Consider the following 26,876-nt stretch of genomic DNA (forward strand, 5'->3'; position numbering starts at 1 on the left):
AGGAAGGAAAACAAAGTGACAAGCCATCCTCAATTATAAAAACGTTCACATTTACACTGAATCCACTCGTACTTTTTTTTTTGCTGTACGCGGGCCTCTCACTGTTGTGGCCTCTCCCATTGCGGAGCACAGCCTCCAGACGTGCAGGCTCAGCGGCCACGGCTCACGGGCCCAGCCACTACGCGGCATGTGGGATCTTCCTGGACCAGGGCACGAACCCGTGTCCCCTGCATCGGCAGGCAGACTCTCAACCGCTGCGCCACCAGGGAAGCCCCAGTCGTACTTTTAATAGCTTGATGGGTTTTTTCCAAATCTATAACTTCAATCAAAATCTCGTTTTTCATAGCACTTGACACTCAAGTGGAAAAGTAACCGCGTCAAGCTGAGTGGTAAAGGCAGCAGGGAGGTGTCACAGAGCACAGACCTGGAGAGGGACATCCGGGTACATGGTGCCCCAGTTGTGAGCAGGTTCGCCTACACTGAGGAGGAAACGTAACTGGATAGAAGTTTATTGATCTCTCACGGAAATCAAGTTTGGGAACAGGTCACCCGGAGCTGCTGTGGTCGGCTGGTCACCCTGAGGCCAGGTTCCATCCTCCTGCACCGCCACTGTGTCGCCTGTCCTCAGGGTCTCCCCATTGCCCAGAGCTGGCCAAATCCCCAGCAGCAGGAGGGCCAGACGGGCAGGCCTCCAGCGGCTCAGGCTGGCAGGGCAGCTGCGTTTCACCACGGAGGACCTGGTGTGCGGCCGCATCTCCTTGCAGAGGAGCCTGGATTAGCTGCTGTCTGGAGGGGGATGGAGGCGCTGTTGCTCAGAAGGGAAGGGACGCGGGGCTGCAGCTGCGGTCTGTGCCACGTGGGGGCCTCGTGGACGAGGTGACCCGGCTGGCGTCCATCCTGAGCCAGGGCCATGTGCGCAGAGGCACCTGCCGACAGATGGAGACCCGGGGCTGCACTGAGGTGCCCGGCACTGCTGGCGGGCCTCCACCTCAGCAGGCTTCTTCAGCAGGGCACAGAAAGCCCAAATGAGAAAGAGAACCATGAATCAGTTTGACCATATTGAAATTTTAAAACTTATTTACCAAAACCCCCATAGATATATTGGAAAGAAAAGCCACACGCTGGGAAAAGAGATCTGATAATTCCCACAGCTCAGCAAGTCAGAGGCATGGACTGGAAGGGCCTTTGCTGGGCGGGTGTGAACACTCCATCTTCCTGAAGTGGGGCTCCACCCATGCACAGAAACGTCAAAGCTCAGGGACGCAAACCCTTAAGATCTGTGCCTTTCACCGTGTACAATGGTCGTCATCTCGAATAAGCAGACGCAAGGCAGGAGAAAGGGGAGAGCGTGGGGACAAGCGCCCTGGCCTGCCCCCTTCCCAACCCTGTGGCTCCACCACCCAGGGCTAGCGCTCGGCCCGTGAAGCTGCCCCCGCTCAGACACGGGGGCTGGGATTGGGGGTCAGGTTCCCACACACCCCTGACTTGACTGCAAATCGAGGGTCCCAGGTCGACCATCCGTGGGTTCAGTAGGTCGCTAGGAAGGCTCAGCGGTCAGCCAGATGGAAGGGGTACGTGGGAGGAGGGGGGGAGCTTCCAGCCCTGTCCTCAGGGGTCTCTGTGCAGACGGATTGAATCTTGGTCCTTGGTGATTAACTCAACCCCAGCCCCTCTCCCCTCCCGGAACCACCCTCTAATCTTGTGGTTGGTTCCCCTGGCCACCAGCCCCTTCCTCCCCAGTCACCTGGTCGGCATGAATCCGACATGGTTGAAAGCGGCTAGTCGCCCGGTATCACACCAGCAAATGGCCGGATGGTGCCACGAGGCGGCCAGCTCCTCACAAGCCCCTCCCATCCCTGCCGTGGGGGAGTGAAGGTCCCCTGGGCCGTCCAGTCCCGGCCTGTCCCTACGGAAGGCCCACAGCAGGTACGGGGAGGGCTGACCTGGGTCGTAGAGAGAGGCAGGGCCACCTCCCACAGATGGTTCCAGATGGGGACAAGGGCAGTGGGCCGGCTTTGGAGTGAGGCCACGGTGGGCTGGGGTGGGGGAGGTGAGCCCTGCTGCCGGGGTCCATCTGGAGGGCAGTCCCGGGAGCCGCGTGGGGCGTGGGGTGGGAGGGGCCCGCGGGGGGCTCCCCGCCTCTGGGTGAGTTCTGTTGGCTGGGCCGGGCGTGGGAGGGAGGGAGGGAGGGAGTTCTCGGCACTGCTGAGCCCGGAGGTGAGGGGAGCAGAGACCACCTGCCGGAGGGCAGCAGCTTGACTGTTCAGAGCGCTGGGGGCACGCCACCTTCACTGTGTGGGCGCAGACTCAGAGGTGGGCCAGGAGGGCGAAGGGGGGTTTTGGCTGTGCCCCCGGGATCGGGGGGAAGGCTGTAGGTCGGCACAGGGGAGCTGGGCTGGGGACGTGCGTGACAGCACGGCCACGCTCTGAAGCCCATCCTCTGAGAAGTGACAGAGCAGGAGGGACGCCTGTGTGCAGACGCCCGTGTGCTGGGCGCCAGCACTGCAGCCCCTGTGAGGCGGGGTCGTGGGGTGGCGCCAGTTTCCAGTCCTCACAGAGGGCTGCCCTGGGGCGGCGGGCTGCAGCGCACACCCTAAGTGTGCACATCCTCGCTGTTCCCCGGAAGGCTCACTGGCAGGAGAGGCAGCGGAGTGGCTGGTGTGCCAGACCATTGCCCACCAGGGCCTCCGCAGAGCAATTGTGCCTAGAGTTCGCGAAGCATGTGTTCAGAGCTAACGGCTTGTAACGAGTATAGGTTTCTGCAGGATCGCTGTTTTCAAGTTTGCCCCAGGGGTCTGAATGCAGCTTAGTACGGCCTAAACCCACAAAGAAGCTTCTGATTTACATTAGAAAGGGTGCCCTGTGGTTTTCGTAAGCACCGGACGTTTCTTGCTTTTCCTCGCTAGATGGGAAAACGTGTGTTTTAATTTCCTCTTTAGAGGGGGGGAGGGATGGGATGTAGCAATTGGAGGATTTGTCCATTCAGCTCGTATTGATCTGTGTATGCCAGGCGTGTAGGTTAAGTGCTGAGGTATTTCCAGTGAACTAAACAGTCCAGTCCCCCTCCACGTGGAGTGTATGTACGGGAGGGCGGGTGGTGGTGCACGGTAAGTGCTGCAGGAGGTTGGGGGGGCGGGCGGGGGGCCCAGGTGGGCTCTGGTGGCGGCTGAGGGAGGTCCGCCGCGAGAGGGGCTGTCTGCAGAGACCGAGGTGGGGGCACTAAGGCCGCGCAGCCCAGCACGGGGTGGGGGGGCGGGGCGGAGGTACCAGGCCAGACAGGCTGGCGGGCACCGGAAAGGTGGTGCTTCCTGGGGAAAAGATGGGGTGGGTGGAGGGCTTGCGCTGAGGAGTGGCCTGGCCTGGGTTTCCACAGGGTCACGCGCGAGTGTCCGGGAGGGGCCCCGGGGGTGGGGGCGTGTTTGCTGGGCTCCCCGTGGGAGGGGGCGGTGAGGGGGGCAGGGAGGTGACCTGACCCGGGTCCAGCAGAGGCCGTGGCGGCGGCCCCTGATCTGTTCCGAGAGGGGGTCCCGCAAGTTTGCTGGCCGTGGGCCGGTGACAGGGGTTTGGCCTGAGCCACGGAGCACGGGCTGGGCAGCTCAGGAGTTTGGGCCGCCCGCCCTGCTTACTGGCGCCGCGGTGCAGCTGGTGAGAGTGGAGCCGGGCAGGGCCGGGCCGGGGCTCTGAGGGCGGAGCCTGGGCCTTGCCTTCACGCCCCCAATCCTCTCAGGGTCTGCCGGCCCCCAGGCCCCAGCCCTGTCCCCACGTACTGCTGACACGTGCTGTGCGGGGGCAGCTCCCCTGCGGCCTCCTACCCGCGCTCTGGGGTGCGGACCCGGTGGGTCCTGTGCTGGGCTCCCCGCCTGAGCTGGAAGAGCCCCCGCTGCCCCTCCCCCAGGACCGGCCGGCCTCCCCACCGCTTGCTCCCTGCCTGCCTGGCCGCGTCCCCTCCGGGACCCTCCCTGAAGTCGGCACCACCTTCTTCCTCGGGGACTCTGCCTTCCCTCAGGTTGATTTCCCCGAGTTTTTAATTCTTGGTTCACATGTTTGCCTTGTTGCCGCTTGCGCCCGTGGGACGGCCCGCTGGCTCCAGGGGCGCGTGGGCTGTGCCCCTCAGCTGCCCAGACTCAGCACCCGGCGGCGCGGGTGCCCGGAGAGCGGCCCCCCTGCTGTGTGTAGGGGTCGGGCAGCGGCGTGTCTGGTGGTGTGGAGAGCGAAGCCCTGGAGGGTCGGTGGTGTGACGGGGTGGGGGACCCTCACACACGCCAGCCAAACGCAGGGTCAGGGCGGTCGGCCCCGCTGCCGGGCAGCAGGAAGGAGCCCGTCCCCGGTCTCCGGGGCCCTCTCCAGCTGCCTCCCTATTTATTAGAAGTCATAGAACGAAGATTTATTTTTCCTTTTGATTTTTCTCACCAGAAATGTGACTCGTTGATGCGTTTTCCGAGCTAAATAATCTTTAGTAAATGTGTCGTCGTGGGAAACATAAAGGCAAAGATCGTGCCCGCAGAAGATAATTTTTAAGGAGATGTTTTAAAACTTCAAACTGCGAAGTGGGTTCTTTTTAACCGCTGCCCTCTTGCAGTTGGCTGACACTTGCACAGGGTGAGCGGTGCCACATAAGCACACCGCTGTGGAGGGCGCGGGCCGGGGGGGCGCCGCACTGAGGAGCCTGTCCCTCTGCCTTCAGGTGGAACGTGGTGGGCATCCAGGGGTCCCTGCTCAGCGTCTTTGTGGAGCCGATCTACTTCTCCAGCATCATCCTGGGCAGCCTGTACCACGGGGACCACCTCTCCAGGGCCATGTACCAGCGCATCTCCAACATAGAGGACCTGCCTGCCCTGTACACCCTCAACAAGCCTCTGCTCAGCGGCAAGTATTTCGGGGGCGGCCTCCTTCCTCTGTCCCGCGCACCTGACTTTGCAGCCTCTGAGTCTTAGGAGGGAAGCACCAGAGGGAGGCTGCCCTGAGGCTATGGGGGAGCCCGGGCCAGAGCGGAAGGCGATGGGTCATTTGAGTGAGTCCCTCGAGATTACTCTCTCTAGCTGATTGAAATTGCCATTTATGGGGAAACTAGAGCCCAGGCTCGGCACCTGTGTGCTTTTCTTTCACCCGTACTGGTGTGTGCAAGTCCTGTGTCAGTAGCAGAGGCTCACAGATGTTGTGAAGATCCCGCAGGCAGCGGCCGCCCTAGATGAAGCTGGGCCGGGCCCCGCGGGTGACGTCAGCACAGTGATGAGCCCTGCAGGCGGCCGGCGCCACACTCCCAGGCCTGCTCGCAGAGGTTGGCGATGGGGTGTGTGTGCCCATGACGAGCAGTGGTGTCTCTCAGTGGGGACTTGCCCCTACCCAGCATGCCCTGTGCTACCAGTTGTTTGTTGTTTCTCTTTTAGAATGTCAGTGGCTAACAGTAAAGTGAACAAGAGCTTTTGAATTCAAGGGTCCTAACTGCTCAGGTCACCTTTATTTAAAAGGACACAGTTAAGGTATTTTTATCCTTTTGGAAATATCGCTTTACCTACTTTTTTAAGCTAGAACTAAAACCGTAACCCTGAACTAGAATGCCTCTTGGTGTGTGTGTGTTTTGCCGTGGTCTGTGGTCTTGCTACTAGCCCATCTCTAACTAAGCAAAGCAACGTGGAACTTTATTTGAAAGCGTATCTCTTAGAGCACATGAATTACACAGGAACGAGAAAAACAAAAGTTGTTTTGGATCAAATTTTACAGCTCTCTAACTTTAACCGTTGTCTTTTAAGAAAAAAAAAACAGACTGATAAAATTTGGTGGTTGAAATTGTAGCATCCATACCCATTGAACTTCCACTGGTAGATACGACGTAAGTGTACTTTGGTGTGTGTTGGTGTGTAAATTTCTCACGAGTCAGAAAATAATTTTCCCTGCTTAGTCGGTGTTCTACATTTGAGGAGAGAGTGCTTTGTTTCATCACAGCCGTCACTTGTCTCTTACGTTCATAGCCACCGAAAACATGGTGTGTGAAACACGCGGCATGCAGGAGGCGCTCAGCAGTCGTTGCTGACTAGTGCCCTGTTGCGTGGTGCTTACTAAGCGGTGTTGCTCCACCACTGCGACCTCAAAAGACAGGACCGTTTCGCTAAAGGACTATTCCAAGGTGTTGAAAGGATAGCTCACCAGTGAAAGTCAAATGTGTTTCACCACATCATAGGTATATGAAGTGCATCTGTATCTGTGAAAACGTGGAAAAATAGTGTTTCAGTTGGCGCTGCACCACATATATTTGTTAAAAACGTGAAATTATAAATAAGGAAAGAATCTGCTCTTCCTTCTTCCTCCCTGGTATCATCTCTGACCCCAAAGCCTGGGGCCCACAGGTACCACTGCGGGTGTCGTCACAGACGAAAGGATTCGAACAGCAGAAGTCTGGAGGTGGGGGGCTGTCAGTGTCTTAAGGTCTTGGGAGGTCACGCTCCTTTGAAATGGGTCCCACAGCAAAGCCCTCAGAACTTTCTCACAGCGGGTCCCGCAGTTAGTAAGTGCCCAGGACAGGGGAGCACCCAGCACATGTGGGTTGTCCCATTCTGGTCCTCTGGCTGTGCACACGTGGTGCGCATCTGTGTGTTTAACAGTTCGCGTCGTGTTTGTCATTCCTCTTTCACTTCACGGTTTATCGCAGATCATTCCCACGTTGAAAAGAGAACGAAATGTGACAGCAGCGAGAGAACCATAGTGTTGGAAGGGAGCAAGGAGAACGGACCTGAACGCCGTGCAGAGAGAGGCTGACGTAACTAAACAAGGTTTCCTGGAAACCAGAGCAACTCTCGGTGGACTTATTTAAAGACTTAGCAGTGAGCTGTTTTTGAAGATGCTGTCGAGGTTAAAATGAGAATTTTATTTTAATTTCAGCATAAACAGCATGCGTTTACTTTCGGAAAGAATTTCCTGGTGGTGAGCCTTTGCCGTGGACGCTCACGTGATGCTCTTCCCCGGCCTCCTGAGCTCTCTCGTTTATCCTTTTCAGATTAGTTTCAAATCCAGCACCTGCACGTTTCAGGACAGTTCTGGCTTCTCCACTGGACCCCTGAGTCTGAGCTTCTCGACTGGCCCAGTTTGCTGTCCATGTGCACTGGGGGAACTCAAGAAGAAAGACCAAGGTGCTGGACTGGCCCAGTGCCCCAGCTCCAGGGGCCGTGGTCACAGCCAGGCTGCCCGGGGTCATGGGGTGAGACTCCCCCCAGTGCTGGTTTTACTGCCAGCGATGTCACAAAACAGGAGCACCCAGAGGAAGAGGCCAAGATGGGGAAGCAAGGGTGTGAGCTCACCTCCCCGTGAGCTCCACAAAGACACCTCCACACGGAGTACTCCTCACTGAACACTAGCTGCAAACTGGCAGGAGGATGGCTGTACAACCAAGGCTGCAAGAAGGAGACACACGTAATCGGGTGGGACGGGAAGCAGAGCGGTGGGTCGCGACCTGTGCCCCCGGGAGGAGACTCAGAGGAAAAGGGAGATCGCAGGGCCGACACCAGCCCTGGGGAGTGAGTCGTGAGAGCCAGAGACAGGGCATCCTAGTCCTGGGGTCCTGCATGTAGGAGACAAGCCTCTTGTTCCTCGGAGAGCCACTGGGACAGATGGAAGGGCTGGAGAAGCCTGGACTCCCCGCTGTTGAGGAGCACGGGTGCTGGCTGACCCCACGTAGGGAGGGGAGAGGTCTGCCTTAGTGATGCTTCTGTTCTGCTCTCCCCAGCCTGAGCGGAGTGACCACCCTGGCCCTGCCCACCCCACACCACACCTCGGCACTGGACCTAGGGCAACCAGGACCTGGGAAAAGACTTGATCTGAGGATGCAGAGGTGCCCCAGAGGCCTGGGGTGTGGTCTGGGTGGGGTGATGTCAGCCACTGTTGGTGCTTACTCAGGTGGCCACCTGAATTCCCATGACCGCCTCGGCACATGTCCCAGCCCAAGCTGAGTGAACACCCCAGCCCTGCCTCCTCCACTCCACAGCACAGCACTAGACAGGGGAAAAGATGTGACCATGGGCTGCATCTGAGCAGAGCTGCAGACGCCTACACAGGCAGCATCAGACCTCTGTAAGCACACAAGCACTGGCAGCATCAGACCTCTGTAAGCACACAAGCCCCTTTGGCGTCAGCACTCCCCTCCCTTGGGGCAAAGTACTCAGTGCAGGAGACGGAAAAACACACACTTCAAGGGCACAGAGCCAGCTCGAGCCCAACCCTCAGGGCTTCCGCTCCAGCAGCTTGTTTGCTGACCTCACCCCTGACAGGGTGTCGATGGCCACTGAGCAGAGAGGAAGTCCCACCTCATACCCTGCCCCGCACAGGCTCTAGCCCCTCCATCTCAGCCACATCCCCTCCCAAGGTGACAGTGGCCAGCATACCCTGAGGAAAGATGTGACTGGTGTCCACATCAAATCCAGCCCTCACAGCAAAGACACTGGGCAAACAGTCTGCATAGTGATGCCCCCACGTGGGATCATCCCTTGAGGACCCCATAGGCAACTGCTTCAGGTAAATGCACAGAGACAGGGAAAGTTAAATAAAATGAAAAGGCAGAGGAACTACTCTCCATTGGAAAAAAGAGAAAACCCCAGAAAAAATAATGTAACAGAAATAAGCAATTTACCAAAGAATTCAAAACATTGGTAACAAAAATCCTAACTGAGTTAGGGAAGAGGATTGCTCTAAACACAGATCTTCTTAATAAGGAACTAGAAAATATAACAAAGACCCAGTCAAAAATAGATAATTCAATATCTGAGATTAAAAAGCATTCTAGAAGCCACGAGTAATAGACTAAATGCCACAGAAGAACACATAAGTGATCTGGAAGATAGAAGAATGGAAATCACCCAATCAGAACAGTAGACAGAAAGACAAATGAAAACAAAACAAAACCAAAAAACGAGGAACATACAAGATCTCTGGGATAACATCAAACATGCCAACACTCACATTTTAGGGGTTCTAGAAGGAGGAGAGAGAGAGAAGGGTATCGAAATTATGGCTGAAACTTCCTAAACCTAAGGAAGGAAACAGATATCCAGGTGCAGGAAGTACAGAGGGTCCCAAACAAAATGAACCCAATCAGACCCACACCAAGATATATAATTAAAATGGCAAAAGTTCAAGATAATGAATTCTAAAGGCAGCAAGATAAAAACAAGGAGTCAGTTACATGGGAACCCTGATAGGTCTGTCAGCTGATTTCTCTGCAGAAACTTTGCAGGCCAGAAGGGAGGGGCATGATATATTCAAAGTGCTGAAACCTGGGATACTCTAATCAAAAAGGTTTTCATTTAGAATAGAAGAAGAGATAAAGGATTTCTTAGACAAGCCAAAACTAAAAGAATTTGACCATACTAAACTTACCCTAAAAGAAATGTTGAAGGGTCTTCTCTAAATGGAAAAGAAGTAAGAATATGTAGGAAAGAGAAGATCCCAATAGGAAAGGCAAATATATAGTAAGGATTGAAGATCACTTAAATAATCCAGTATGTAATTAAAAGTCAAATGTAAAAGCAGCTGTGACTACAATATACAGTAAAGGATAAACATGAAGATGTAAAATATATCAAAAATACAAAATGTGGGGGAGGACAGTAAAAAATGTAGCTCCTTTAGAATGCATTTGAACTTAAATGACTCAGTTTAAATCAAGTAGTTATGATCATGGGTCAACATATAGGAACCCCAAGGTAACCACAAATCTGAAACCTACAATAGGTACACAAAAACCAAAAAGAAAGGAACCCAAGCATACTACTAAAGAAAATCAAACCACACAAGGGAAATGAAAAGAAGAAATGAACAGAGAAGAACTACAAAAACAACTGGAAAACAAGTAATAAGATGGCAATAAGTACATACCTATCAATATTTATAGTTAAAATGTCAATGGACTGAATGCTCTGATCAAGGGACATAGGGTGGCTGATTGGATACTAAACAAGACCCTTCAATATGCTGCCAAGAAGAGACTCACTTCAGGGTAAAAGACACACACAGACTGAAAGTGAGGAGATGGAAAAAGATATTCCATGCAAACAGAAACAACAAGAAAGAGGAGATAGCAATACTCATATCAGACAAAATAGACTAGAACAAAGGCTATAACAAAGACAAAGAAGGGCATTATATAGTGATAAAGGGAATCAATACAAGAAAAGGATATACTGTTCCTTAACATATACACACCCAATACAGGAGCACCTAAATGTATAAAGGAAATACTAACAGACATAAAGGGACAAATTGACAATAATACAATAACAGTAGGGGGCTTTAACACTCCCCTCACATCAATGGACAGATCAGACAGAAATCAGTAAGGCAGCAGTAGTCTTAAATGACACAATAGACCAGACTTGGTCTTGGACTTGATTGATATCTATAGGACACTACATCCAAAACCAGCAGACTACACATTCTTCTCAAGTGCACATAGAATGTTCTCCAGGATAGATTACATACTAGGTCACAAGAAAAGCCTTAACAAATTTAAGAGGATAGAAATTATACCAAGAGTTGTTTCTGAAATCAACTGTTGAAAGAAAAACAGGAAAAGAAGAAACACGTGGAGACTAAACAACATGCTACTAAAAAATAGTGGATCAATGAGGAAATCAGAAAATACTTCAAGACAGATGAAAATGGAAACACAACTTCCCAAAACCTATGGAATGCAGCAGAAGTGATTCGAGAGGGAAGTTCATGGCAATACAGGCCTTCCTCAGGTAACAAGAAAAATTTCAAGTAAACAACCTAGGCTACCATCTAAAAAAATTACAAAAAGAAGAACAAACAAAACCCAAAGTCAGCAGAAGAAAGGAAATAATAAAGATCAGAGAAGAAATAAATAAAAAAGAGATTTAAAAAAATTGAAAAGATAAATGAAACCAAGAGCTGGTTTATTTGTACAGATAAACAAAATTGATAAACCTTTAGCCAGGCTTATCAAGAATAAAAAAAGAGAGAGGATCCAAATAAACAAATTAAGAAATGAAAGAGGAGAAATACCAACCGATACCACAGAAATACAAAAAAAAATCATAAGAGAGTACTATGAATAGTTATATGCCAACAAATTGGACAATCTAGTGAGAAATGGACAGATTTCTAGAAACATACAGCCTGGCAAGATGGAGTCAAGAAGAAACAGATAATTTGAGCAGAGCAATCACTAGAAGTGAAATTGAATTTGTAATTAAAAAAAAAAAAAAAAAGGGCTTCCCTGGTGGTGCAGTGGTTGAGAGTCCGCCTGCCGATGCAGGGGACGGGTTTGTGCCCCAGTCCAGGAAGATCCCACATGCCGCAGAGCGGCTGGGCCCGTGAGCCATGGCCGCTGAGCCTGAGTGTCCGGAGCCTGTGCTCTGCAATGGGAGAGGCCACAACAGTGAGAGGCCCGTGTACCACAAAAAAAAAAAAAAAACAAAAAAAAACAAAAAACCTCCCAGAAAACAAAAGTCTAAGACTGGACAACTTCACAGGGGAATTCTACCAAACATACAAAGAACATACACCTATCCTTCTTAAACTATTCCTAAAAGTGGAAGAGGACGGAATGTTCCCAAATTCATTCTATGAGGCCACCATTACCCTGATACCAAAACCAGACAAGACACCACAAGAAAAGAAAATTATGGGCCAATATCTTTGACGAATATAGATGCAAGTATCCCCAACAAAATATTAGCAAACCAAATCCAACAATACATAAAAAGGATCATGTACCATGATCAAGTTGGATTTATTCCAGGGTCACAAGGATGGTTTAAAGGTCACAAGTCAATCAGTGTGATACACCACACACCACATCAACAAAATGAAAGATAAAAATCACATGATCATCTCAGTAGATGGAGGAAAAAGCATTTGACAAAATTCACCATCCATCATGACAAAAACTCTCATTAAAGTAGGTATAGAGGGAATATACCTCAACATAATAAAGGCCATTTATGACAAGCCCACAGACAACATAATACTCAGTGGTGAAAAGCTAAAAACCTTCCTACTAAATACAGAAACAAGACAATGATGCCCACTCTTGCCATTTCTATTTAATATAGTATTGGAAGTCCTAGCCACAGCAATCAGACAAGAAAAAGGAATAAAAGGTATCCAGATTGGAAGGGAAGAGGTAAAACTGTCAGTATTTGCAGATGATGTGATAATTTTTATAGAGAACCCTAAAGTCTCCACCCAAATCCTATTAGAACTGATAAGTGAATTCAGTAAGGTTGCAGGATACAAGATTACTATACCGAAATCATTTGTGTTTCTGTACACTAATAATGAAATATCAGAAAGAGAACATTTTAAAAAATAATACCATTTAAAAATCACATCAAAAAGAATAAAATACCTAGGAATATACTTAACCAAGGAGGTGAAAGACCTGAAAACTATAAAATATTGATGAAGGAAATTGAAGGTGATACAAAAAAATGGAAAGATATCCCATGCTTTTGGATTGGAAGAATTAATATTGTTAAAATGGCCATTCTACCCAAAGAAATCTACAGATATAATGCAATCTCTATCAAAATACCCATGACATTTTTTCACAGAACTGGATCAAATAGTCCTAAAATTCTTATGGAACCACAAAAGACCCTGAATTGCCAAAGCAATCCTGAGAAAAAAGAACAAAGCTGGAGGAATCATCCTCCCTGACTTCAGACTATATTTCAAAGCTACAGCAATCAAAACAGTGTGATATTGGTGCAAAAACAGGCACATAGATCAGTGGAACAGAATAGAGAGCCCAGAAATTAACCCACACACCTACAGTTATTAATCTTCAACAAAGGAGGGAAGAATATACAATGGAGAAAAGACAGTCTCTACAGCAAGTGGTCTTGGAAAAGCTGGGAAGCCACATGTAAATCAGTGAAGTTAGAACACACCCTCACACCATACACAAGAATAAACTCAAAATGGTTTAAGGACCTAAATGTAAGGCCTGAAACCAAAAAACTCCTGGAAGAGAACATAGGTGGAGCACTCTTTTTTTTTTAAAAATAAATTTATTTATTTTATTTATTAGTGGCTGTGTTGGGTGTTCGTTGCTGTGCGCGGGCTTTCTCTAGTTGCGACAGGCAGGGGCTACTCTTCGTCGCAGTGCGCGGGCTTCTCATGGCGGTGGCTTCTTTTGCTGTGGAGCACAGGCTCTAGGCGCGCAGGCTTCAGTAGTTGCAGCACATGGGCTCAGTAGTTGTGGCTCGCGGGCTGTAGAGCGCAGGCTCAGTAGTTGTGGTGCACAGGCTTAGTTGCTCCGTGGCATATGGGATCTTCCTGGACCAGGGCTCGAACCTGTGTCCCCTGCATTGGCAGGCAGATTCTTAACCACCACGCCACCAGGGAAGCCCGGTGGAACACTCTTTGACATAAATTATATGGTATTTTCTTGGATCAGTCTCCTAAGGCAAAAGAAATAAATGCAAAAATACATAATGGTACCTAATTAAACTGAAAAGCTTTTGCATAGCAAAGGAAACCATCAACAAAGTGAAAAGACAACCTATGGACTGGGAGAAAGTATTTGCAAATGATATGACTGACAAGGGGCTAATAGCCAAAATATATAAACAGCTCATACAACTCAATATCAAAAAAAACAAACAACCCAATCAAAAAATGGCCAGAAGACCTGAATAGACATTTTCCCAAAGAAGACATACAGATGGCTAACAGGAAAAAATGCTCAGCATCACTAGGTTTTAGAGAAATGCAAATCAAAACCATAATGAGGTATCACCTCACACCTGTCAGAATGGCTGTTATCAAAGTCTACACATACCGAATGTTGGCAAGGATGTGGAGAAAAGGGAACCCTCCTACACTGCTGGTGGGAATGTAAATTGGTGCAGCCACTATGGAGAACAGTATGGAGGTTCCTCAAAAAACTAAAAAAAATAGAACTACCATACGATTCAGCAATTCCACTCCTGGGTATATATTAAAAAAACCCAAAACACCAATTCAAAAAGATATATATACCCCAGTGTTCATAGCGGCACTATTTACAGTAGCCAAGACATGGAAGCGACCTAAATGTCCATTGACGATGAATGAATAAACAAGATGTGCTATACATACATATATATGTCTATACACGCACACACACAATGGAATATTACTCAGCCATAAAAAAGAATGAAGTAATGCCATTTGCAGCAACATGGATGGACCTGGAGATCATCACACTAAGTGAAGTAAGTCAAAGACAAATATAATATTATATCACTTATATGTGAACTCTAAAAAATAATACAAATGAATCTGTACACAAACAGAAATAGACTCACAGACATAGCTAACAAACTTATGTTTACCAAAGGGGAAAGGGATGGGGAGATAAATTAGGAGTATGGGATTAACAGATGCATACTACTACGTATTAAATAGATGAACAACAAGGATTTACTGTATAGCACAGGGAGTTATACCCAATAGCTTGTGGTAACCTATAATGGAGTATAATCTGCAAAAATACCAAATCACTATGCTGTACACCTGAAACTAACATAATATTGTAAATAAACTATGCTTCAATTTAATAAATAAAAGTAATCTATAAAAAAATTTTTAGAGTTAAAAATAAGAGCCGACATCTTTCTTAAATAAACCAAATACATGTTTTTTAAAAAACAGTAACAAACAAGGCAGCGTCGGGGAGCGAATCCTGACGGATCTGGTCTGAGTTCCGAGGGTCTCTGGGGAGATGGTATGGGAGTCGGGTTGCGGGGCGTGGTGCTGTCAGACCAGGACAGAAAGCTGTACCACCTGCCAGGGGAAAGCATGTGACTGTTGATAATTGGTGTAAAGAGCTGCTTTTGTGTCAAGACAGTGAAGCCTTAAATGAGAGAGAGAATATAAATATGAATAAGAATGAGTGTGTATGTGTTTTCCAGGCAGGAATACGTGTGGGTGTTTTTCTCCTTGCCCCGGTGTCTAGAATAGGGGTCTCCATGCTCTGTACGCATCCTTCTAGGACAGAATGACCCCCGAGGAAGCAGGAGGGACCAGGTTTGGACCCAGGGTGTGAATTCTTCATTCTTCCTTTTGTCTCTTATACTTTCTGGCCATTATACCTTCTCACTATTATTTTCTTCCCCTTACTTTTGCTGAGTTGATTAAATTGTCTTTTTCTCTCTTTTTGTGCTTGTGGTTTGGAAGTTTTAAATCTTATTTTGTTTTCCCCAGTGATAACCCTTAAATTTTTATCTTTTTAAATTTTATTTTTTTATTTTTGGCTGCATTGGGTCTTTGTTGCTGCACGTGGGCTTTCTCTAGTTGCGGTGAGTGGGGGGCTACTCTTTGCTGCAGTGCTTCTCATTGCGGTGGCTTCTCCTGTTGCAGAGCATTGGCTCTAGGTGCGTGGGCTCAGTAGTTGTGGTGCACGGACTTAGTTGCTCCGCAGCATGTGGGATCTTCCCGGACCAGGGCTAGAACCCGTGTCCCCTGCATTGGCAGGCGGATTCTTAACCACTGCGCCACCAGGGAAGCCCACCCTTAAATTTTTAAAAGTGGTTTAAATATATTTGATTAAAATTTAGCATGAAAAATTAATCAGTATTTGTAAAGGTCACAGCTGGAGAAGAACTACAACCTCAGGGTTGTTTTCAGTCCACATTCTTCTCACCCTCGTCCTTCTAGATTCTGATGTCATCTTGAATTTTAGGAACTTTCAAAAAGCCCTTCCTAATAAGCCTTCCAGACCTATTATCAACAGTTGTTTGGACAGAAGGAGAAGCGCCACACGTCCTCCTCTCATCACTGTTTCCTGTACCCGTGGACTCCCCTCTCTTCAATTCCACACTCAGGTTTATTTTTCATTTTGCTGAAATATGTCCTTAATTTAGTGGACAGAGTAGAGTTGTTTGTTGATTGCTTCCTGTTTGATTTTTGGGAAAATGCCTGCGCGGACGGTGCTCTGCATCGGAACGTGCCTTCAATCGCTTGTCTGAGGACCGCAGACACCTTGAGCCTGGCCCTGCCCTGAGAACCCCAGCCGTCCTCCCGTCTCCTGTGTCGCTGAGCCGCCTCGATTTTCTTTCCGTCCTGGGACCCCCTTTTGTTTTACCCTTGGAGCATTAAATTTATCGCTTTCCCCTAAAATTCACAGGTTTCAACAGATAAAGCCTAGGTGTGCGGCCGGTTTTCCTTTTTCCTGCTGACGACTGTGAACACTTTGATCTGGGTAATGGCGTCTTCAGGTCAGAGAGATTTTCTTCCGTTTTATCCTTTGCCTTTTTCTCCATCCTCTCCTGGGGCAGAGCTCACAGGTCTCGTCCCGAGCCTCCTGCTTCACTGTGTCCTTTGGTCTGCCCTGCTAGAGACCCCCCGATTTGCTCGCTCACGGCCGTGCCAGGGGCCTCGCGCTCTGAGGGACCAGCCTTTGATGGGGGGAGCTGTCGCGACCGTGTGGAGGCCGGTGCCCCGGGACCCACCGGGCGTTGTCACAGCTGTTCACTCACAGTCGCCTTCTCCTGGCTCTGATCCCCATTCTGAGAGAAGGCGCCACGCCTCCAATTAGGTTTTCAGTTGGCGGCCAAAGAGAGAAACCTCCTGGTAACTGAACTGTCTAGGGGCGCTTCCTGAGAAGGACGAGGTGTCCCAGGTGGAGTGGATGGCCACTGCCTGTTGTGGACGCATGTGACCTCAAGGTGTGTTCTAAACACTTGAGCGCCTATGGGATGTGCTTGGCCTGTTGCTTTTTAAAATTCTCTCTGTGTGGGTGTCTTTACCTATTTCACTGATGACACTTTGGAGGATTTTTCAAAAATAATTGCTAAGCTTCACTGAGCACCGTCTTCAAATCGTATCTCGGGGGCAGGCACGTGCTCCTTCCTGTCATGGAACCCGACCCCTCACACCTGCCCTTGGATCCTCCCCACCCTGTGCGGTGTGTTCCCCATCACCGCTGCCGACCCCCTTCCAGGTGCTGCTGCAGCAGGGCCCCCGGAAGGTCACGCGCCGCTCAGAACATGAACCTGGCCCAAAGTGCCGCCCGCAGGGCGCAAGCGCCGCGTGTCCCTCCAGGCGTCTGCCGCCCCCATGCAGCCCAGGTGTCCCCCTTTCCCTGCGTCTGCACCAGCAGGTGGAGTCCCCGTCTGGCCCCCCAGGCGCGTTGGTGGGGAAGGGACTTTCCCTTTCGCGCACCAGCCCTGTGCGGTGCTCGGGGCGAGGCGGGCTTGACCCCCTGTCCGTGCGATGGGCCCGCCTTCCGGCCGGCTCGCCAGCAGCACACACGTCACCTTCTGGACCAGAGCACCTGGGCTCCTTCCCGGAGTGGGTGTTCTAGCCACCCACCCTGGGCTCGTGCAAGAAGGGGGTCTGATTCGGCCCGAGGTCCTCTGCGCGGGGCCGTGGCCCCATCTGGGACTGGGGAGGACAGCAGGACAGGTGTGCGTGGCAACCTCGCCCTCACGGGCTCGTGCTGCCCGCTGGTTCCACCCCCGCTCCGTCAGCTCAGGGGGCCTTTCTGAACGAAAATCAGAATGGGAGTCTCGAAGGTGCTCTGCTCCAGGGGCTGCAGGCTCGGGGCTCACGGCCCCGGCTCCACGGCCCGTGTCACCATCACTGTCGAGTGCTGTGTACTCGGTTTCCTTCCACTTCAGCTCGACTCAGGTCTTTGTGTATGTGCAGAGCAAAGACCACTTTCAGTCCAGACTGTAACTGCACATTTTCCTGACCGTGTAGCAGTTCCTGTAACCCATAGTCACCCTGGATGTCTGTCACTCTTCGTTCTGTGTGTAATGCATTTGATTACATGTTACTGTGTGAGGAATGTAGGAGGTATCTTTACAAGGGAACTAAGAAAAATATGAGTGCCAGCTGAGTTTCCTAAGTGTTTACTTGTATCAGTTATTAGGCCAATTCCCAGGTTCTCTGTACTTCTGCTCGAAAAGTTCTGATTCAGCACACTTAATTTACAGCAACAGAGGGGCTCTCATTACCAGACAAAGCTGTTCTTCTTTTATTGTTTTCTGCACCATGGTCTGTGATTAACTTACTACCCTGGTTCTTGCTTTGCAGCCCCGGAAAGATAAGCTCTTCTTGGTGTCCGTACTACAGCCGTGTTGGCCCCAGAGGCTCATAGAGATAAGCTCTTGGGCCCATTTGGGGCTCTCTGCTCCAGGAAAAGTGTGTGGTTAGTGTTGGAACCTTGGGCTAGCTGTTTTCTCTTTGCCTTATTTTCTCCATTCTTGCTAAAGATGGTAGTTTACTCAGCTTAAAATAAATTTTAAAAACTTGAACAATTAATTGACCGTTTCTAGTTTTAATGCAAAATGTTGTAATTCCAAGGTTTAAGTATCATTCAACAGTAACCCTTGATTTTGACCTTGTTGTAGAAAAGTAATGGAATTGCAAAGGAAAATAATGTAATATGAGCATTATCCATTTATTCATGAAAGATTCCCCCACCAGTTTTACCTAAACAGACTCCCCCGCTTCCCCCCCACACCCCTCCCTGACTCCGTACTTGAAAGGCTGTGGCCTTGAGTAAGCTCAGCGGCAGCTTGGTGACCTGCAGGAACCGACTGCACACCAGGCAGGTGGGCTAGTGACAGCCGCCCACGACCCAGACACCTGACAGAACTGCCGGGGGAAAACCCCAGAGCTCAGAGCAGGCGTATCCTGGCAGCAGAGTGAAACGAGGAGATGCTGAAACCAGGACTGCATTGAACTCCTAACAGGCTGGCTGTCCCATGCCCTGGGGACATCTAGGAGGAGGCCGGAGCTTCCTCCACTGGAATCCGGCCCGTGGTGAGGCCCCCAGGCAAGGGCCAGGCTGGGCTCTGGGCTCTCGGTCCAGAAGGGACTTGGGTCCTGGCTTTTCCTCCAGGCTCTCCCTGGAATCGGAGGCCCATCCCAGAAAGAGGCAGAAGAGGCCATGCCGACTGCCTCTGTTCAGCCCCCAAGCTGTTTACTCACAAAACACGAATGAACAGCCGCTGTCAAGCTTTTGAGGAAAGTAAACACAAAGGAGGTGATCTATGTAAGGAAGTAGAACAACTAAGAGGAAGTGACTCCGAAAACAGAAGAGGATAGAAAGAATAAACCTCACTAACTTGTGGAGAGTATTAAGTATAGAAATCAAATATTAATTTGAGGGTCTGAGAAATACTCATTTAATGAATATCGAGGCAGGCAGCACCGGTCAGTGCTGTGGGGGCGGGGGGGCGGCACGGTGGCTGCCACGGGGGAGGGGCAGTGACAAGGAGAGGGCGCGGGGGGCCCCTCTGGGGCCAGAGGCTCAGTTCACTGAGCAGATGCTGACTACGGGTTGCTCGCTCTGTGAAAAGTTGCACACTTCGTTATACTTCAGTTAAAACGTTCACGGAAGGTGAAATAACTCAGCGCTCACGTCTTGGAATGAAAAAATGATTCAGCAGTTTAATGGAGAAGGCAGAAACCTGGAAGGAACCCCGAAGCTTTTCTCAGAACTGGGTCTGTCTCCTAGGGGTAGTTTCTAACATCCCTGCGCTGAGCCCCGAGGCTGGCTGCTGGGGAAGGGCGGCCTGGGGCACGGATAGAGGGGCTGCCCCAGGTGCTGGCTTTGCTCTGAGGAGGATTCCCGTGGGCGGGCATCGAGTACATCTGAGAAGGCAGGCGGATGGCGGGGCCTGGAGTCCGGAGCAGAGGTCAGCCAGAGGTCGCACTGGCGGGGGGGACCTGCGCTCCCTGCTCTGTCCACGGGGTGTGCTTTCCACCCAGCCTCACTGGGGGGGCTCCGACCCCTTCCACCTTCAGACTCTTCTCTGTCTTTCGGGGGATGGTGTGAAGCCAGTCGGTAGCTGGCTGCCAGCTGGACCGCCTCCGTGGGGCTCGGAAGAAGACCTCAGAGGAGGCCACTGTGGCCAGGAGGACTTAGGTGTCTGAACAAAAGATTAGTAGGGGCTAGGCAGTTCTGTGGTTGAACGAATAGAAGGCAGGGCACCTCTTTTTCTTTTTTATACATTTAGTTTATTTTTATTTATTATTTTTGGCTGCGTTGGGTCTTCGTCGCTGCGCGCTGTCTTTCTCTAGTTGCGGCGAGCAGGGTGTCCTCTTTGTTGTGGTGCACAGGCTTCTTGTTGCAGTGGCTTCTCTTGTTGCGAGCATGGGCTCTAGAGCGTGTGGGCTTCAGTAGATGCAACGCGCGGGCTCAGTAGTTGTGGTGCATGGGCTTAGTTGCTCCATGGCACGTGGGATCTTCCCGGACCAGGGCTTGAACCCGTGTCCCCTGCATTGGCAGGTGCATTCTTAACCACCGTGACACCAGGGAAGAATGCACCTCTTAATCTGCACTCCTCCTGTGGACAAATCATCTTTTTTTTTTTTTTTTTTTTTTTTTTGCTGTACGCAGGCCTCTCACTGTTGTGGCCTCTCCCGTTGCGGAGCACAGGCTCCGGACGCGCAGGCTCAGCGGCCATGGCTCACGGGCCCAGCCGCTCCGCGGCATGTGGGATCTTCCCGGACCGGGGCACGAACCTGTGTCCCCTGCATTGGCAGGCGGACTCCCAACCACTGCGCCACCAGGGAAGCCCTAAATCATCATTTTTAAAGTGTCCATTTAGTGACCCGAAGTCACCCTGTGATTCCCCTCAGAAGCTGTGTTAGAGCAGGTCATCCAGGGTGTGGTCCACCCGGCCCGAGCGAACTCCGCTCGGTGCCCGAGGCTTGTCCCCTGCATGGGGGCCCCCCACCTCCGCCTGCCCCTGGAAGAGGCCCTGGGCGACCCTCCGCAGGTCCCCCCGTGGGGCAGCAGCTCCCTGCCGTGTCCGTGGGGGTGGGGTCTGTGTTGAATGTCAGGACCCTTTAAGAAGCCCCGGCCAGTGCTGCTAACAAGAAGCTTCTCCGTCATGTCCAGATGTTAGTTCAGAACCAACCACCCCCTCCTCCTGCGACCAGCCAGTGACGGGGTAAAGGGGAGGCCGGACAGAGCGGGTGCCCACTCCCTCCCCCGCACGCCCTGGGGGAGGGGAGCATGGACATCCCGTTAACGTGCATTGTCCCTTTAAATGAATCTCCCGGAGGCTGGTGGCTGTAAACATGAATTTTCTTTATTGTCTCTTCCTGCCGCTTTCAGACGAGCTGCTGTTTTGCCCTGAGGAAGTGAGGCTTCTGAGCGAGGCCTGGGCGCCAACTGGGGGCTGCCTGGACCTGCTGTCCTGGCTGTAACGTTCTGTGCGAGGGAGGAGTAGATGGCCACCAAGAGCGAGGGCCGGGCTGAAGCCCCCTGGAGGGTCCAGGTGTGGGCCAGGTGCTGTCGTAGGTGCCGTGGCCTTGTGTCTGCCGTCTGCGGGGTTGAATGACCGGGCTCTACACGCGGGGGGGCGGGGAGTGTGCATTCAGTCCCCGGCGGCGACCTGAGCGTGTCCCACTTTCAGCCCCAGGACGTGAGCCTCGGTTGGTCAAGACAGGAGTGTTGAACCCTGCTGAGGAGGCACCGTCTCGCTCGTACACGCCCCTCGAGAGCCGGGTTTCCTGGATCGCTCGTGTCTTGCGTGTGAGGCGGGGGCTGAACTCGCCTGGCCCCGGCGGGCAGCATCTGAGCGCCAGGCGCGCTAACCACAGGAGCACAGTCGTGTGGGACCCTGAGTCACTCCTGGAAGTGGGGCCCCCCTCCACCCAGGTGTCTAGAGATTTGGCCCCGAGTGAGCTCGGGAGCGCATGGAGTCTCGGGGTTGGGGGTTTCTGCGGGCCCACCCGCCTCCCCGCACAGACTGGTGTGTTTCTGGGCGGCAGGGACTGGGGCGGGCTGCTGGGAGGGCAGGCGCGCCTGGCCAGCCGCTGTCGGGCCGTGTCCCCGCAGCACGCACGCCGGGCCCCGCGTCACCCGCCCCCATCTCGTTCTAGGCATCAGCAACGCGGAGGCGCGGCAGCCGGGGAAGGCCCCCAACTTCAGTGTCAACTGGACGGTGGGCGACTCGGCCATCGAGGTCATCAACGCCACCACAGGGAAGGACGAGCTGGGCCGCGCCTCTCGCCTGTGTAAGCACGCGTTGTACTGTCGCTGGATGCGTGTGCACGGCAAGGTACTGAGGCGCCCTTCCCCACCAGCCTGCCCGGGCGGCCGCCCCACGCCTGGTCTCTTCTGGGTGCTCTTGGCTGACAGTCTGGCCCTGGCTCCTCAGATTCAAAGCAGGCTCAGCCCCCCTCCCCCCAGACTCCCACCCCAGCCCGCCGGAGCCTGGGGCTCGGCACTCCCGCGGAGTCCTCCTCGGGGCCCGCAGCTTGGGGCGCCCTGGGTCCCACCCATGTGTTTGGAGGGCTTTGGTTGGGGGTTGGGGCTTTGCAGCAGCATGGCCCTTCTTCCCCACACAAACTCCCCTCTAGTGAGTCAGTACGTTACCGGCTTCCATTTACTTGTAAGTCGGGTCAGTAGCTTTTATTTGTGATGGGCAGAGGTTGCTGCGTCCCCGTGGCGGGACCCTCACCCGCACAGGGGGCCTTGGGTAGCTGCCCTGCTGATTCTAAGATGTGCACAAAAAATTTGGAGGAGGTGGGGGGGGGCTCGAGTTCTCCCTGTGACCAAACGGCAGAGGTGTTGTTTGTTAAAGACATGCAGGTGTGAAACGCGACCTTGGGGTCACTTGGGGCTGAGGACGCAGACCCTCGGGGGGTCCAGCGTGGCTCGTGTGACACAGTCCCTGGGCTGGCACTGTCCCTTGGCTCCCCCCAGAAGCAGCACTGTTTGAAACGTCGTTTTTTGAACATCATACTGAGTTTCATTTTCTACCGTTATTGCTTAAACAGTTGCACTTGTCTTTTTTTAAATCTTTCTACAGGTTCCCTCCAACTTACTGCGGTCCAAGATCACTAAACCCAACGTGTACCACGAGTCCAAGCTGGTGGCCAAGGAGTACCAGGCCGCCAAGGCCTGTCTGTTCAGAGCCTTCATCAAGGCCGGGCTGGGCGCCTGGGTGGAGAAGCCCACGGAACAGGACCAGTTCTCACTCACACCCTGACGGGTGTGCAGCGCGGCCCCAAACCTCGCAGCTGAGCCGGGGCAGGTGTGGGATGTGTGGGAGCTGGGCGCGCGGCACCGTCCCCAGGGGCAGGCGCGCGGGGCGCGGGGTCTGGCGTCTGGGTCCCGTGTCACCACCTGGCATCTCTCTACAGCAGTGTTCCCCCTTTTGAATCATCCAGTGACTGCTTTCAACCTCAGTTTACATTTAGAAGTTGAGTTCTACTGAGTAGGGCTTCCTGAAGTTTAGGAAAAATAGGAATTACTTTGTGTGAAATTCTTGAATAATTAATTTATTCAGAACTAGGAATATGGTTTATAAAATAAGAAGTAACTATGTCAGGTCACTCTTACGCCACATTACTTTGATTGCAAAGAAGCATTTATATACGGAGGGAGTGAGGAAATAGATAGGAGGCAGTAACCTAAAGAAACTGTACCCCTGTCCACATGTAGATCCCTGTTCCCCGTAGGCGTCTCCCTGGGAGAGGACTCCCCGCACGGAGCCCACGTCCACAGCACAGCGACCCGTGGTGGGGCGCATGGCGTCGCAGCCAGGTCCCTGCAGCCTCCAGTGTCCTCTAGAAGTTTCTGTGCTCCTCGTAGGACCATATCATGGAAAATCGTCTCCCGGTTGACTTCTAAATAATCAGAGGTCAAACATGGTCAGTAGGCCTGGCCATTCATTTGGGTTTTTTAAGCAGTATTTAACTTTTAGGGACTAGAAGGGATCCACAGGGGCTACTGCACAGTAAATCACCTAGAATTCCCTCTGGTCCTTCCTCTGAACCTCCTGGATGTGAATGACTGTCCCAAGATCTTCACAGGATGGAAATAGAGCTAAGTAAGTAGGTATTCATTCTTGGAAAATGCCACTTAAGGCATATTTTCTAATCTTTCCAGCTTTATCAAGGACATGTTTGAAGTACAAGTGTTCAGGCTGAGAGCTGGCAAGACAAAGTGTTGCTGGTGGGGTCTCGACCAGGTTGGGATGTTGGTGTCACGGCAGGGAACGGGGGGTGGTCTGGAGTCGGGGGTGCCCAGGACACTGCTCGGCACCCCATAGCACACAGGCCAGTCCCAGGCGGGCCGAGCGAGCCGGGGGTCAGGGCAGGCGGGCAGGTGGGGACCTCGGGAGGCCGCCCCGCCCTGACGCAAAGGTCACAGCACGCTCCTCCCACTTCCATGGAGGGTCGGAGAGGAGCTTGTGCCCTTTGCTGAGTCAGCACCAGTTCCTGGTTCTGGGGGGTCTTGGGGGTACCATAGGCAGAGAGGGCCCTCCAGCCAAGTCCAGGCGCCAAGCTGTGTGCCTGGGTGTCCCGTGTCCTTTATGGGCTTAGAAAACTCAGAGCAGGAACAGGACGGCCACTGGCACTTTGGCCCAGAGCCCGGGCGCTCAGAGTGGGAGACGTGGTCCCAGAAGGTCACGTCTCCAGGTGTCTCCGCGTCCGCATGGAGACTTGAGGTGCTGCGCCCCGTGGGCGCGTGCAGGGCAGGGGGGAGGGGGCCACACTGCCGGGGCCTGGCCGGGTCAGAGGACGAGGGTTGCCCGTGCCGCCATCTCTGCAGGGCGTTTTCTTGTCTCGACCCGGTCGGCACAGGGCTCGGGCCCGCATGGCCCGGCGGGGCCTGCTGTGGTTTCACCCGAGAAAAGAAGGGTGTCTGGCGGCGCCCCCCGACCACAGCAGTCTCCTGCACACTCAGAAAAGACATCTGTGAGTCCCTGCATTTTTATTCTTCTCTCTATAAATGGTATTTTTTCTAATGGGGATTGGGAGATGGACTTAGTTTTTAAAAAATATGTGGATTTTGGTTACAAAGTCCAGAGGAATGATACTGCACGTGCACACAAGCAGGCCAGGACGCCCGGCTCCCCCTCTGTCAGCCGACTGTGGACCTGAGCACGATGCCCCACCATGCCCCAGCCCAGGTAAACGAATGCCTTACTGTGTGGGTCCGTGCCGCGTGGCTGTGCCCTGCTGCCTCTCCCGGTTCACATCTGTGCAACCGTCCAGGACGGACCTGACGCGGGGCTCCTGCCCCGAGGGCACCCAGGCCCGGGGAGGAAGGTAGCCAAGGACCGCGGGCGAGGGGGTCGGGGACCGCTGGGCGGCAGGGCCAGGCGGGGCTGCGGGGAGTAGGGCTGGGGCAGGAGGCCTGCACAGCTCCTGGGACAGGGCAGCTGGCACACTCCTCTGTAAGCAGGAAAAAGGAGGAAACGCACACCCCCCAAAAGACAAATCAGGGCGCGCAGCCCGCCGTGCATCACTACGTAGGCATTTCCTTGAGGTGTCGTTTTGCATCCAGGGTCCTTAATCTGGGTTTTAGAAACTTTGGAAATCTGACACAACCAAGCCCTTGATCTTTTGAGAAAAATCTTAAACTTTGAGGACATTTTGACCGGTGGGGTTTGGGAGGGTTTCTGTTCTGTCTCGGCGGCCAAGCCTGTAGTATGTATTCTGCAAAGACACTGGCCCTGCTGCGGTGCCTGGGGCCACTGGGCAGCTGTCCTGCTGGCGGGAAGGTCCGCCATAGAGAAGTCTCATTTTGTGACCCGACAGGGCTTGTGGAGAGGGTGGCCGAGGTGGGGGCCGTGATCGCTGGTTCCTCAGCCCTCACCCCTGCTCGGGGTCGGGAGGCCTCACCTCCTCCCTGCAGTTGGACTCTGAGTCTTAATGGGGCTTTTCGTCTTCTTTTTCTATTTGGAGATTTTTATTATAATCAAAAACAGTTATTTTATTTTAAAATGTACAAGCCCACATTTCACAAGGTATTAACTTCTCTGGAATTTATTTTTTTTGAGTAATTTTGTTGCTTTCCAGACTATGGAATCCCTGCTTTCCTTGTAATTTCACGTGGCCGAGCCTCCCAGTCTCCTGGGGTAGCCAGGTCCCAGAATGCAATTGGTGGGTGCTGGGAGGGGGAGCACGCCCTGCCCCTTTTCTCCAGGAACAAATAAAGACAGATGGGATTTTTCCATTTCCAAAATATTTTACACCAAAATGCAAGGTCTGCCCCGACTATAAATTTGATCCAGCACGAGAAGTAAAATCCCATCTCTAAATTCTGTGAAATTAGTGAATCTCTCAGAAGGTTTTCTTTTTATCAAAACTATATGAATGGAAAGAGCAGAGTGTGGTCGTGTGAGTCCAGCTTCGCGTGTCCTTTTCCTCGGCGTGTCCTGTGACTGTCTCTCCCTGGCCAGAGGCCGGCCCAGGGCACTGGGGTTCTGTGTCCACATGGCTGCGAGGGGGAGGCTCTGGCGATCTGGACTCTGAGCTCCTGTTTCCGGCAGCGCGTGTGCGCTTCCTCGTTCAGTGTCTGGAGGTGCACGCCCCCAGCCCCGAGGACTCTCATCTTGGCCACGGCTTGGGCTGCTGTTGCATTGCGGACCCAGTCGTGAACAGTTAAAGGCGGTCTGTGGAATGTTCGTGGAATGAGCCCCGAAAGCTGTTTGCTTCTCCAACTTTGGGTTATATGCTGTTAATTTTATTCTAGAATTCGGACACTTCATATGAATGTAATCCCGCCGAGAGCGCTGTCACCAAGGCGCACTCCTCGGTGCCCCCTGTGTGTCCACTGATGTGCAGGCCACACGTGACCCCCTGCATGAGCTTCCTCCTGCACTGAGACCAGCCAGCACCGAGCATGAGACCCTGTCACTCAGACAGAGGACTTGAGACGTTCTCAATAAAACCATGTTTCACTACCACAGCCTCGCTGAGATTTTCTCTCCTCCCTGGTTATTTCCCTCCTTGGTCCAGAGTAGTGTTTGGGAAGGTGTGGGTGGGCGCCAGCCGAGGGCACTGGGCCGACGCTCCACTCCTGTCATCTGTGCGTGGCTCTGAGCGCCTCCCCTGGGGCTTGGGCCCTCTGATTCCCCGCCCCCCCCACGTGGGTTCCTGGCACACACCGGCCACTC

General features: G+C 52.3%; 1 protein-coding gene across 10 annotated transcripts in view; it reads left to right on the plus strand.

The window, feature by feature from the left end:
- ADARB1 (adenosine deaminase RNA specific B1) overlaps window positions 1–26,663 on the plus strand; it is a 116,319-nt gene extending 89,656 nt beyond the window's left edge. For 7 of the 10 annotated variants that reach the window (XM_049710374.1, XM_033418473.2, XM_049710377.1 and 4 more), the window contains 3 exons: window positions 4,685–4,866; window positions 21,844–22,022; window positions 22,776–23,098. In XM_049710374.1, coding sequence (XP_049566331.1) covers window positions 4,685–4,866; window positions 21,844–22,022; window positions 22,776–22,955 — 541 coding nt within the window. In that variant the 3' untranslated portion in view covers window positions 22,956–23,098. Of the gene's footprint in view, window positions 1–4,684; window positions 4,867–21,843; window positions 22,023–22,775 lie in introns of all 10 variants that reach the window. The other 3 variants (XM_049710376.1, XM_049710375.1, XM_049710379.1) reach the window with 3 other exon arrangements.
- The last annotated feature ends 213 nt before the right edge of the window (window positions 26,664–26,876 follow it).

The sequence above is a fragment of the Orcinus orca genome, chromosome 5, assembly GCF_937001465.1.
Source record: "Orcinus orca chromosome 5, mOrcOrc1.1, whole genome shotgun sequence".
NCBI lineage: Eukaryota > Metazoa > Chordata > Mammalia > Artiodactyla > Delphinidae > Orcinus > Orcinus orca.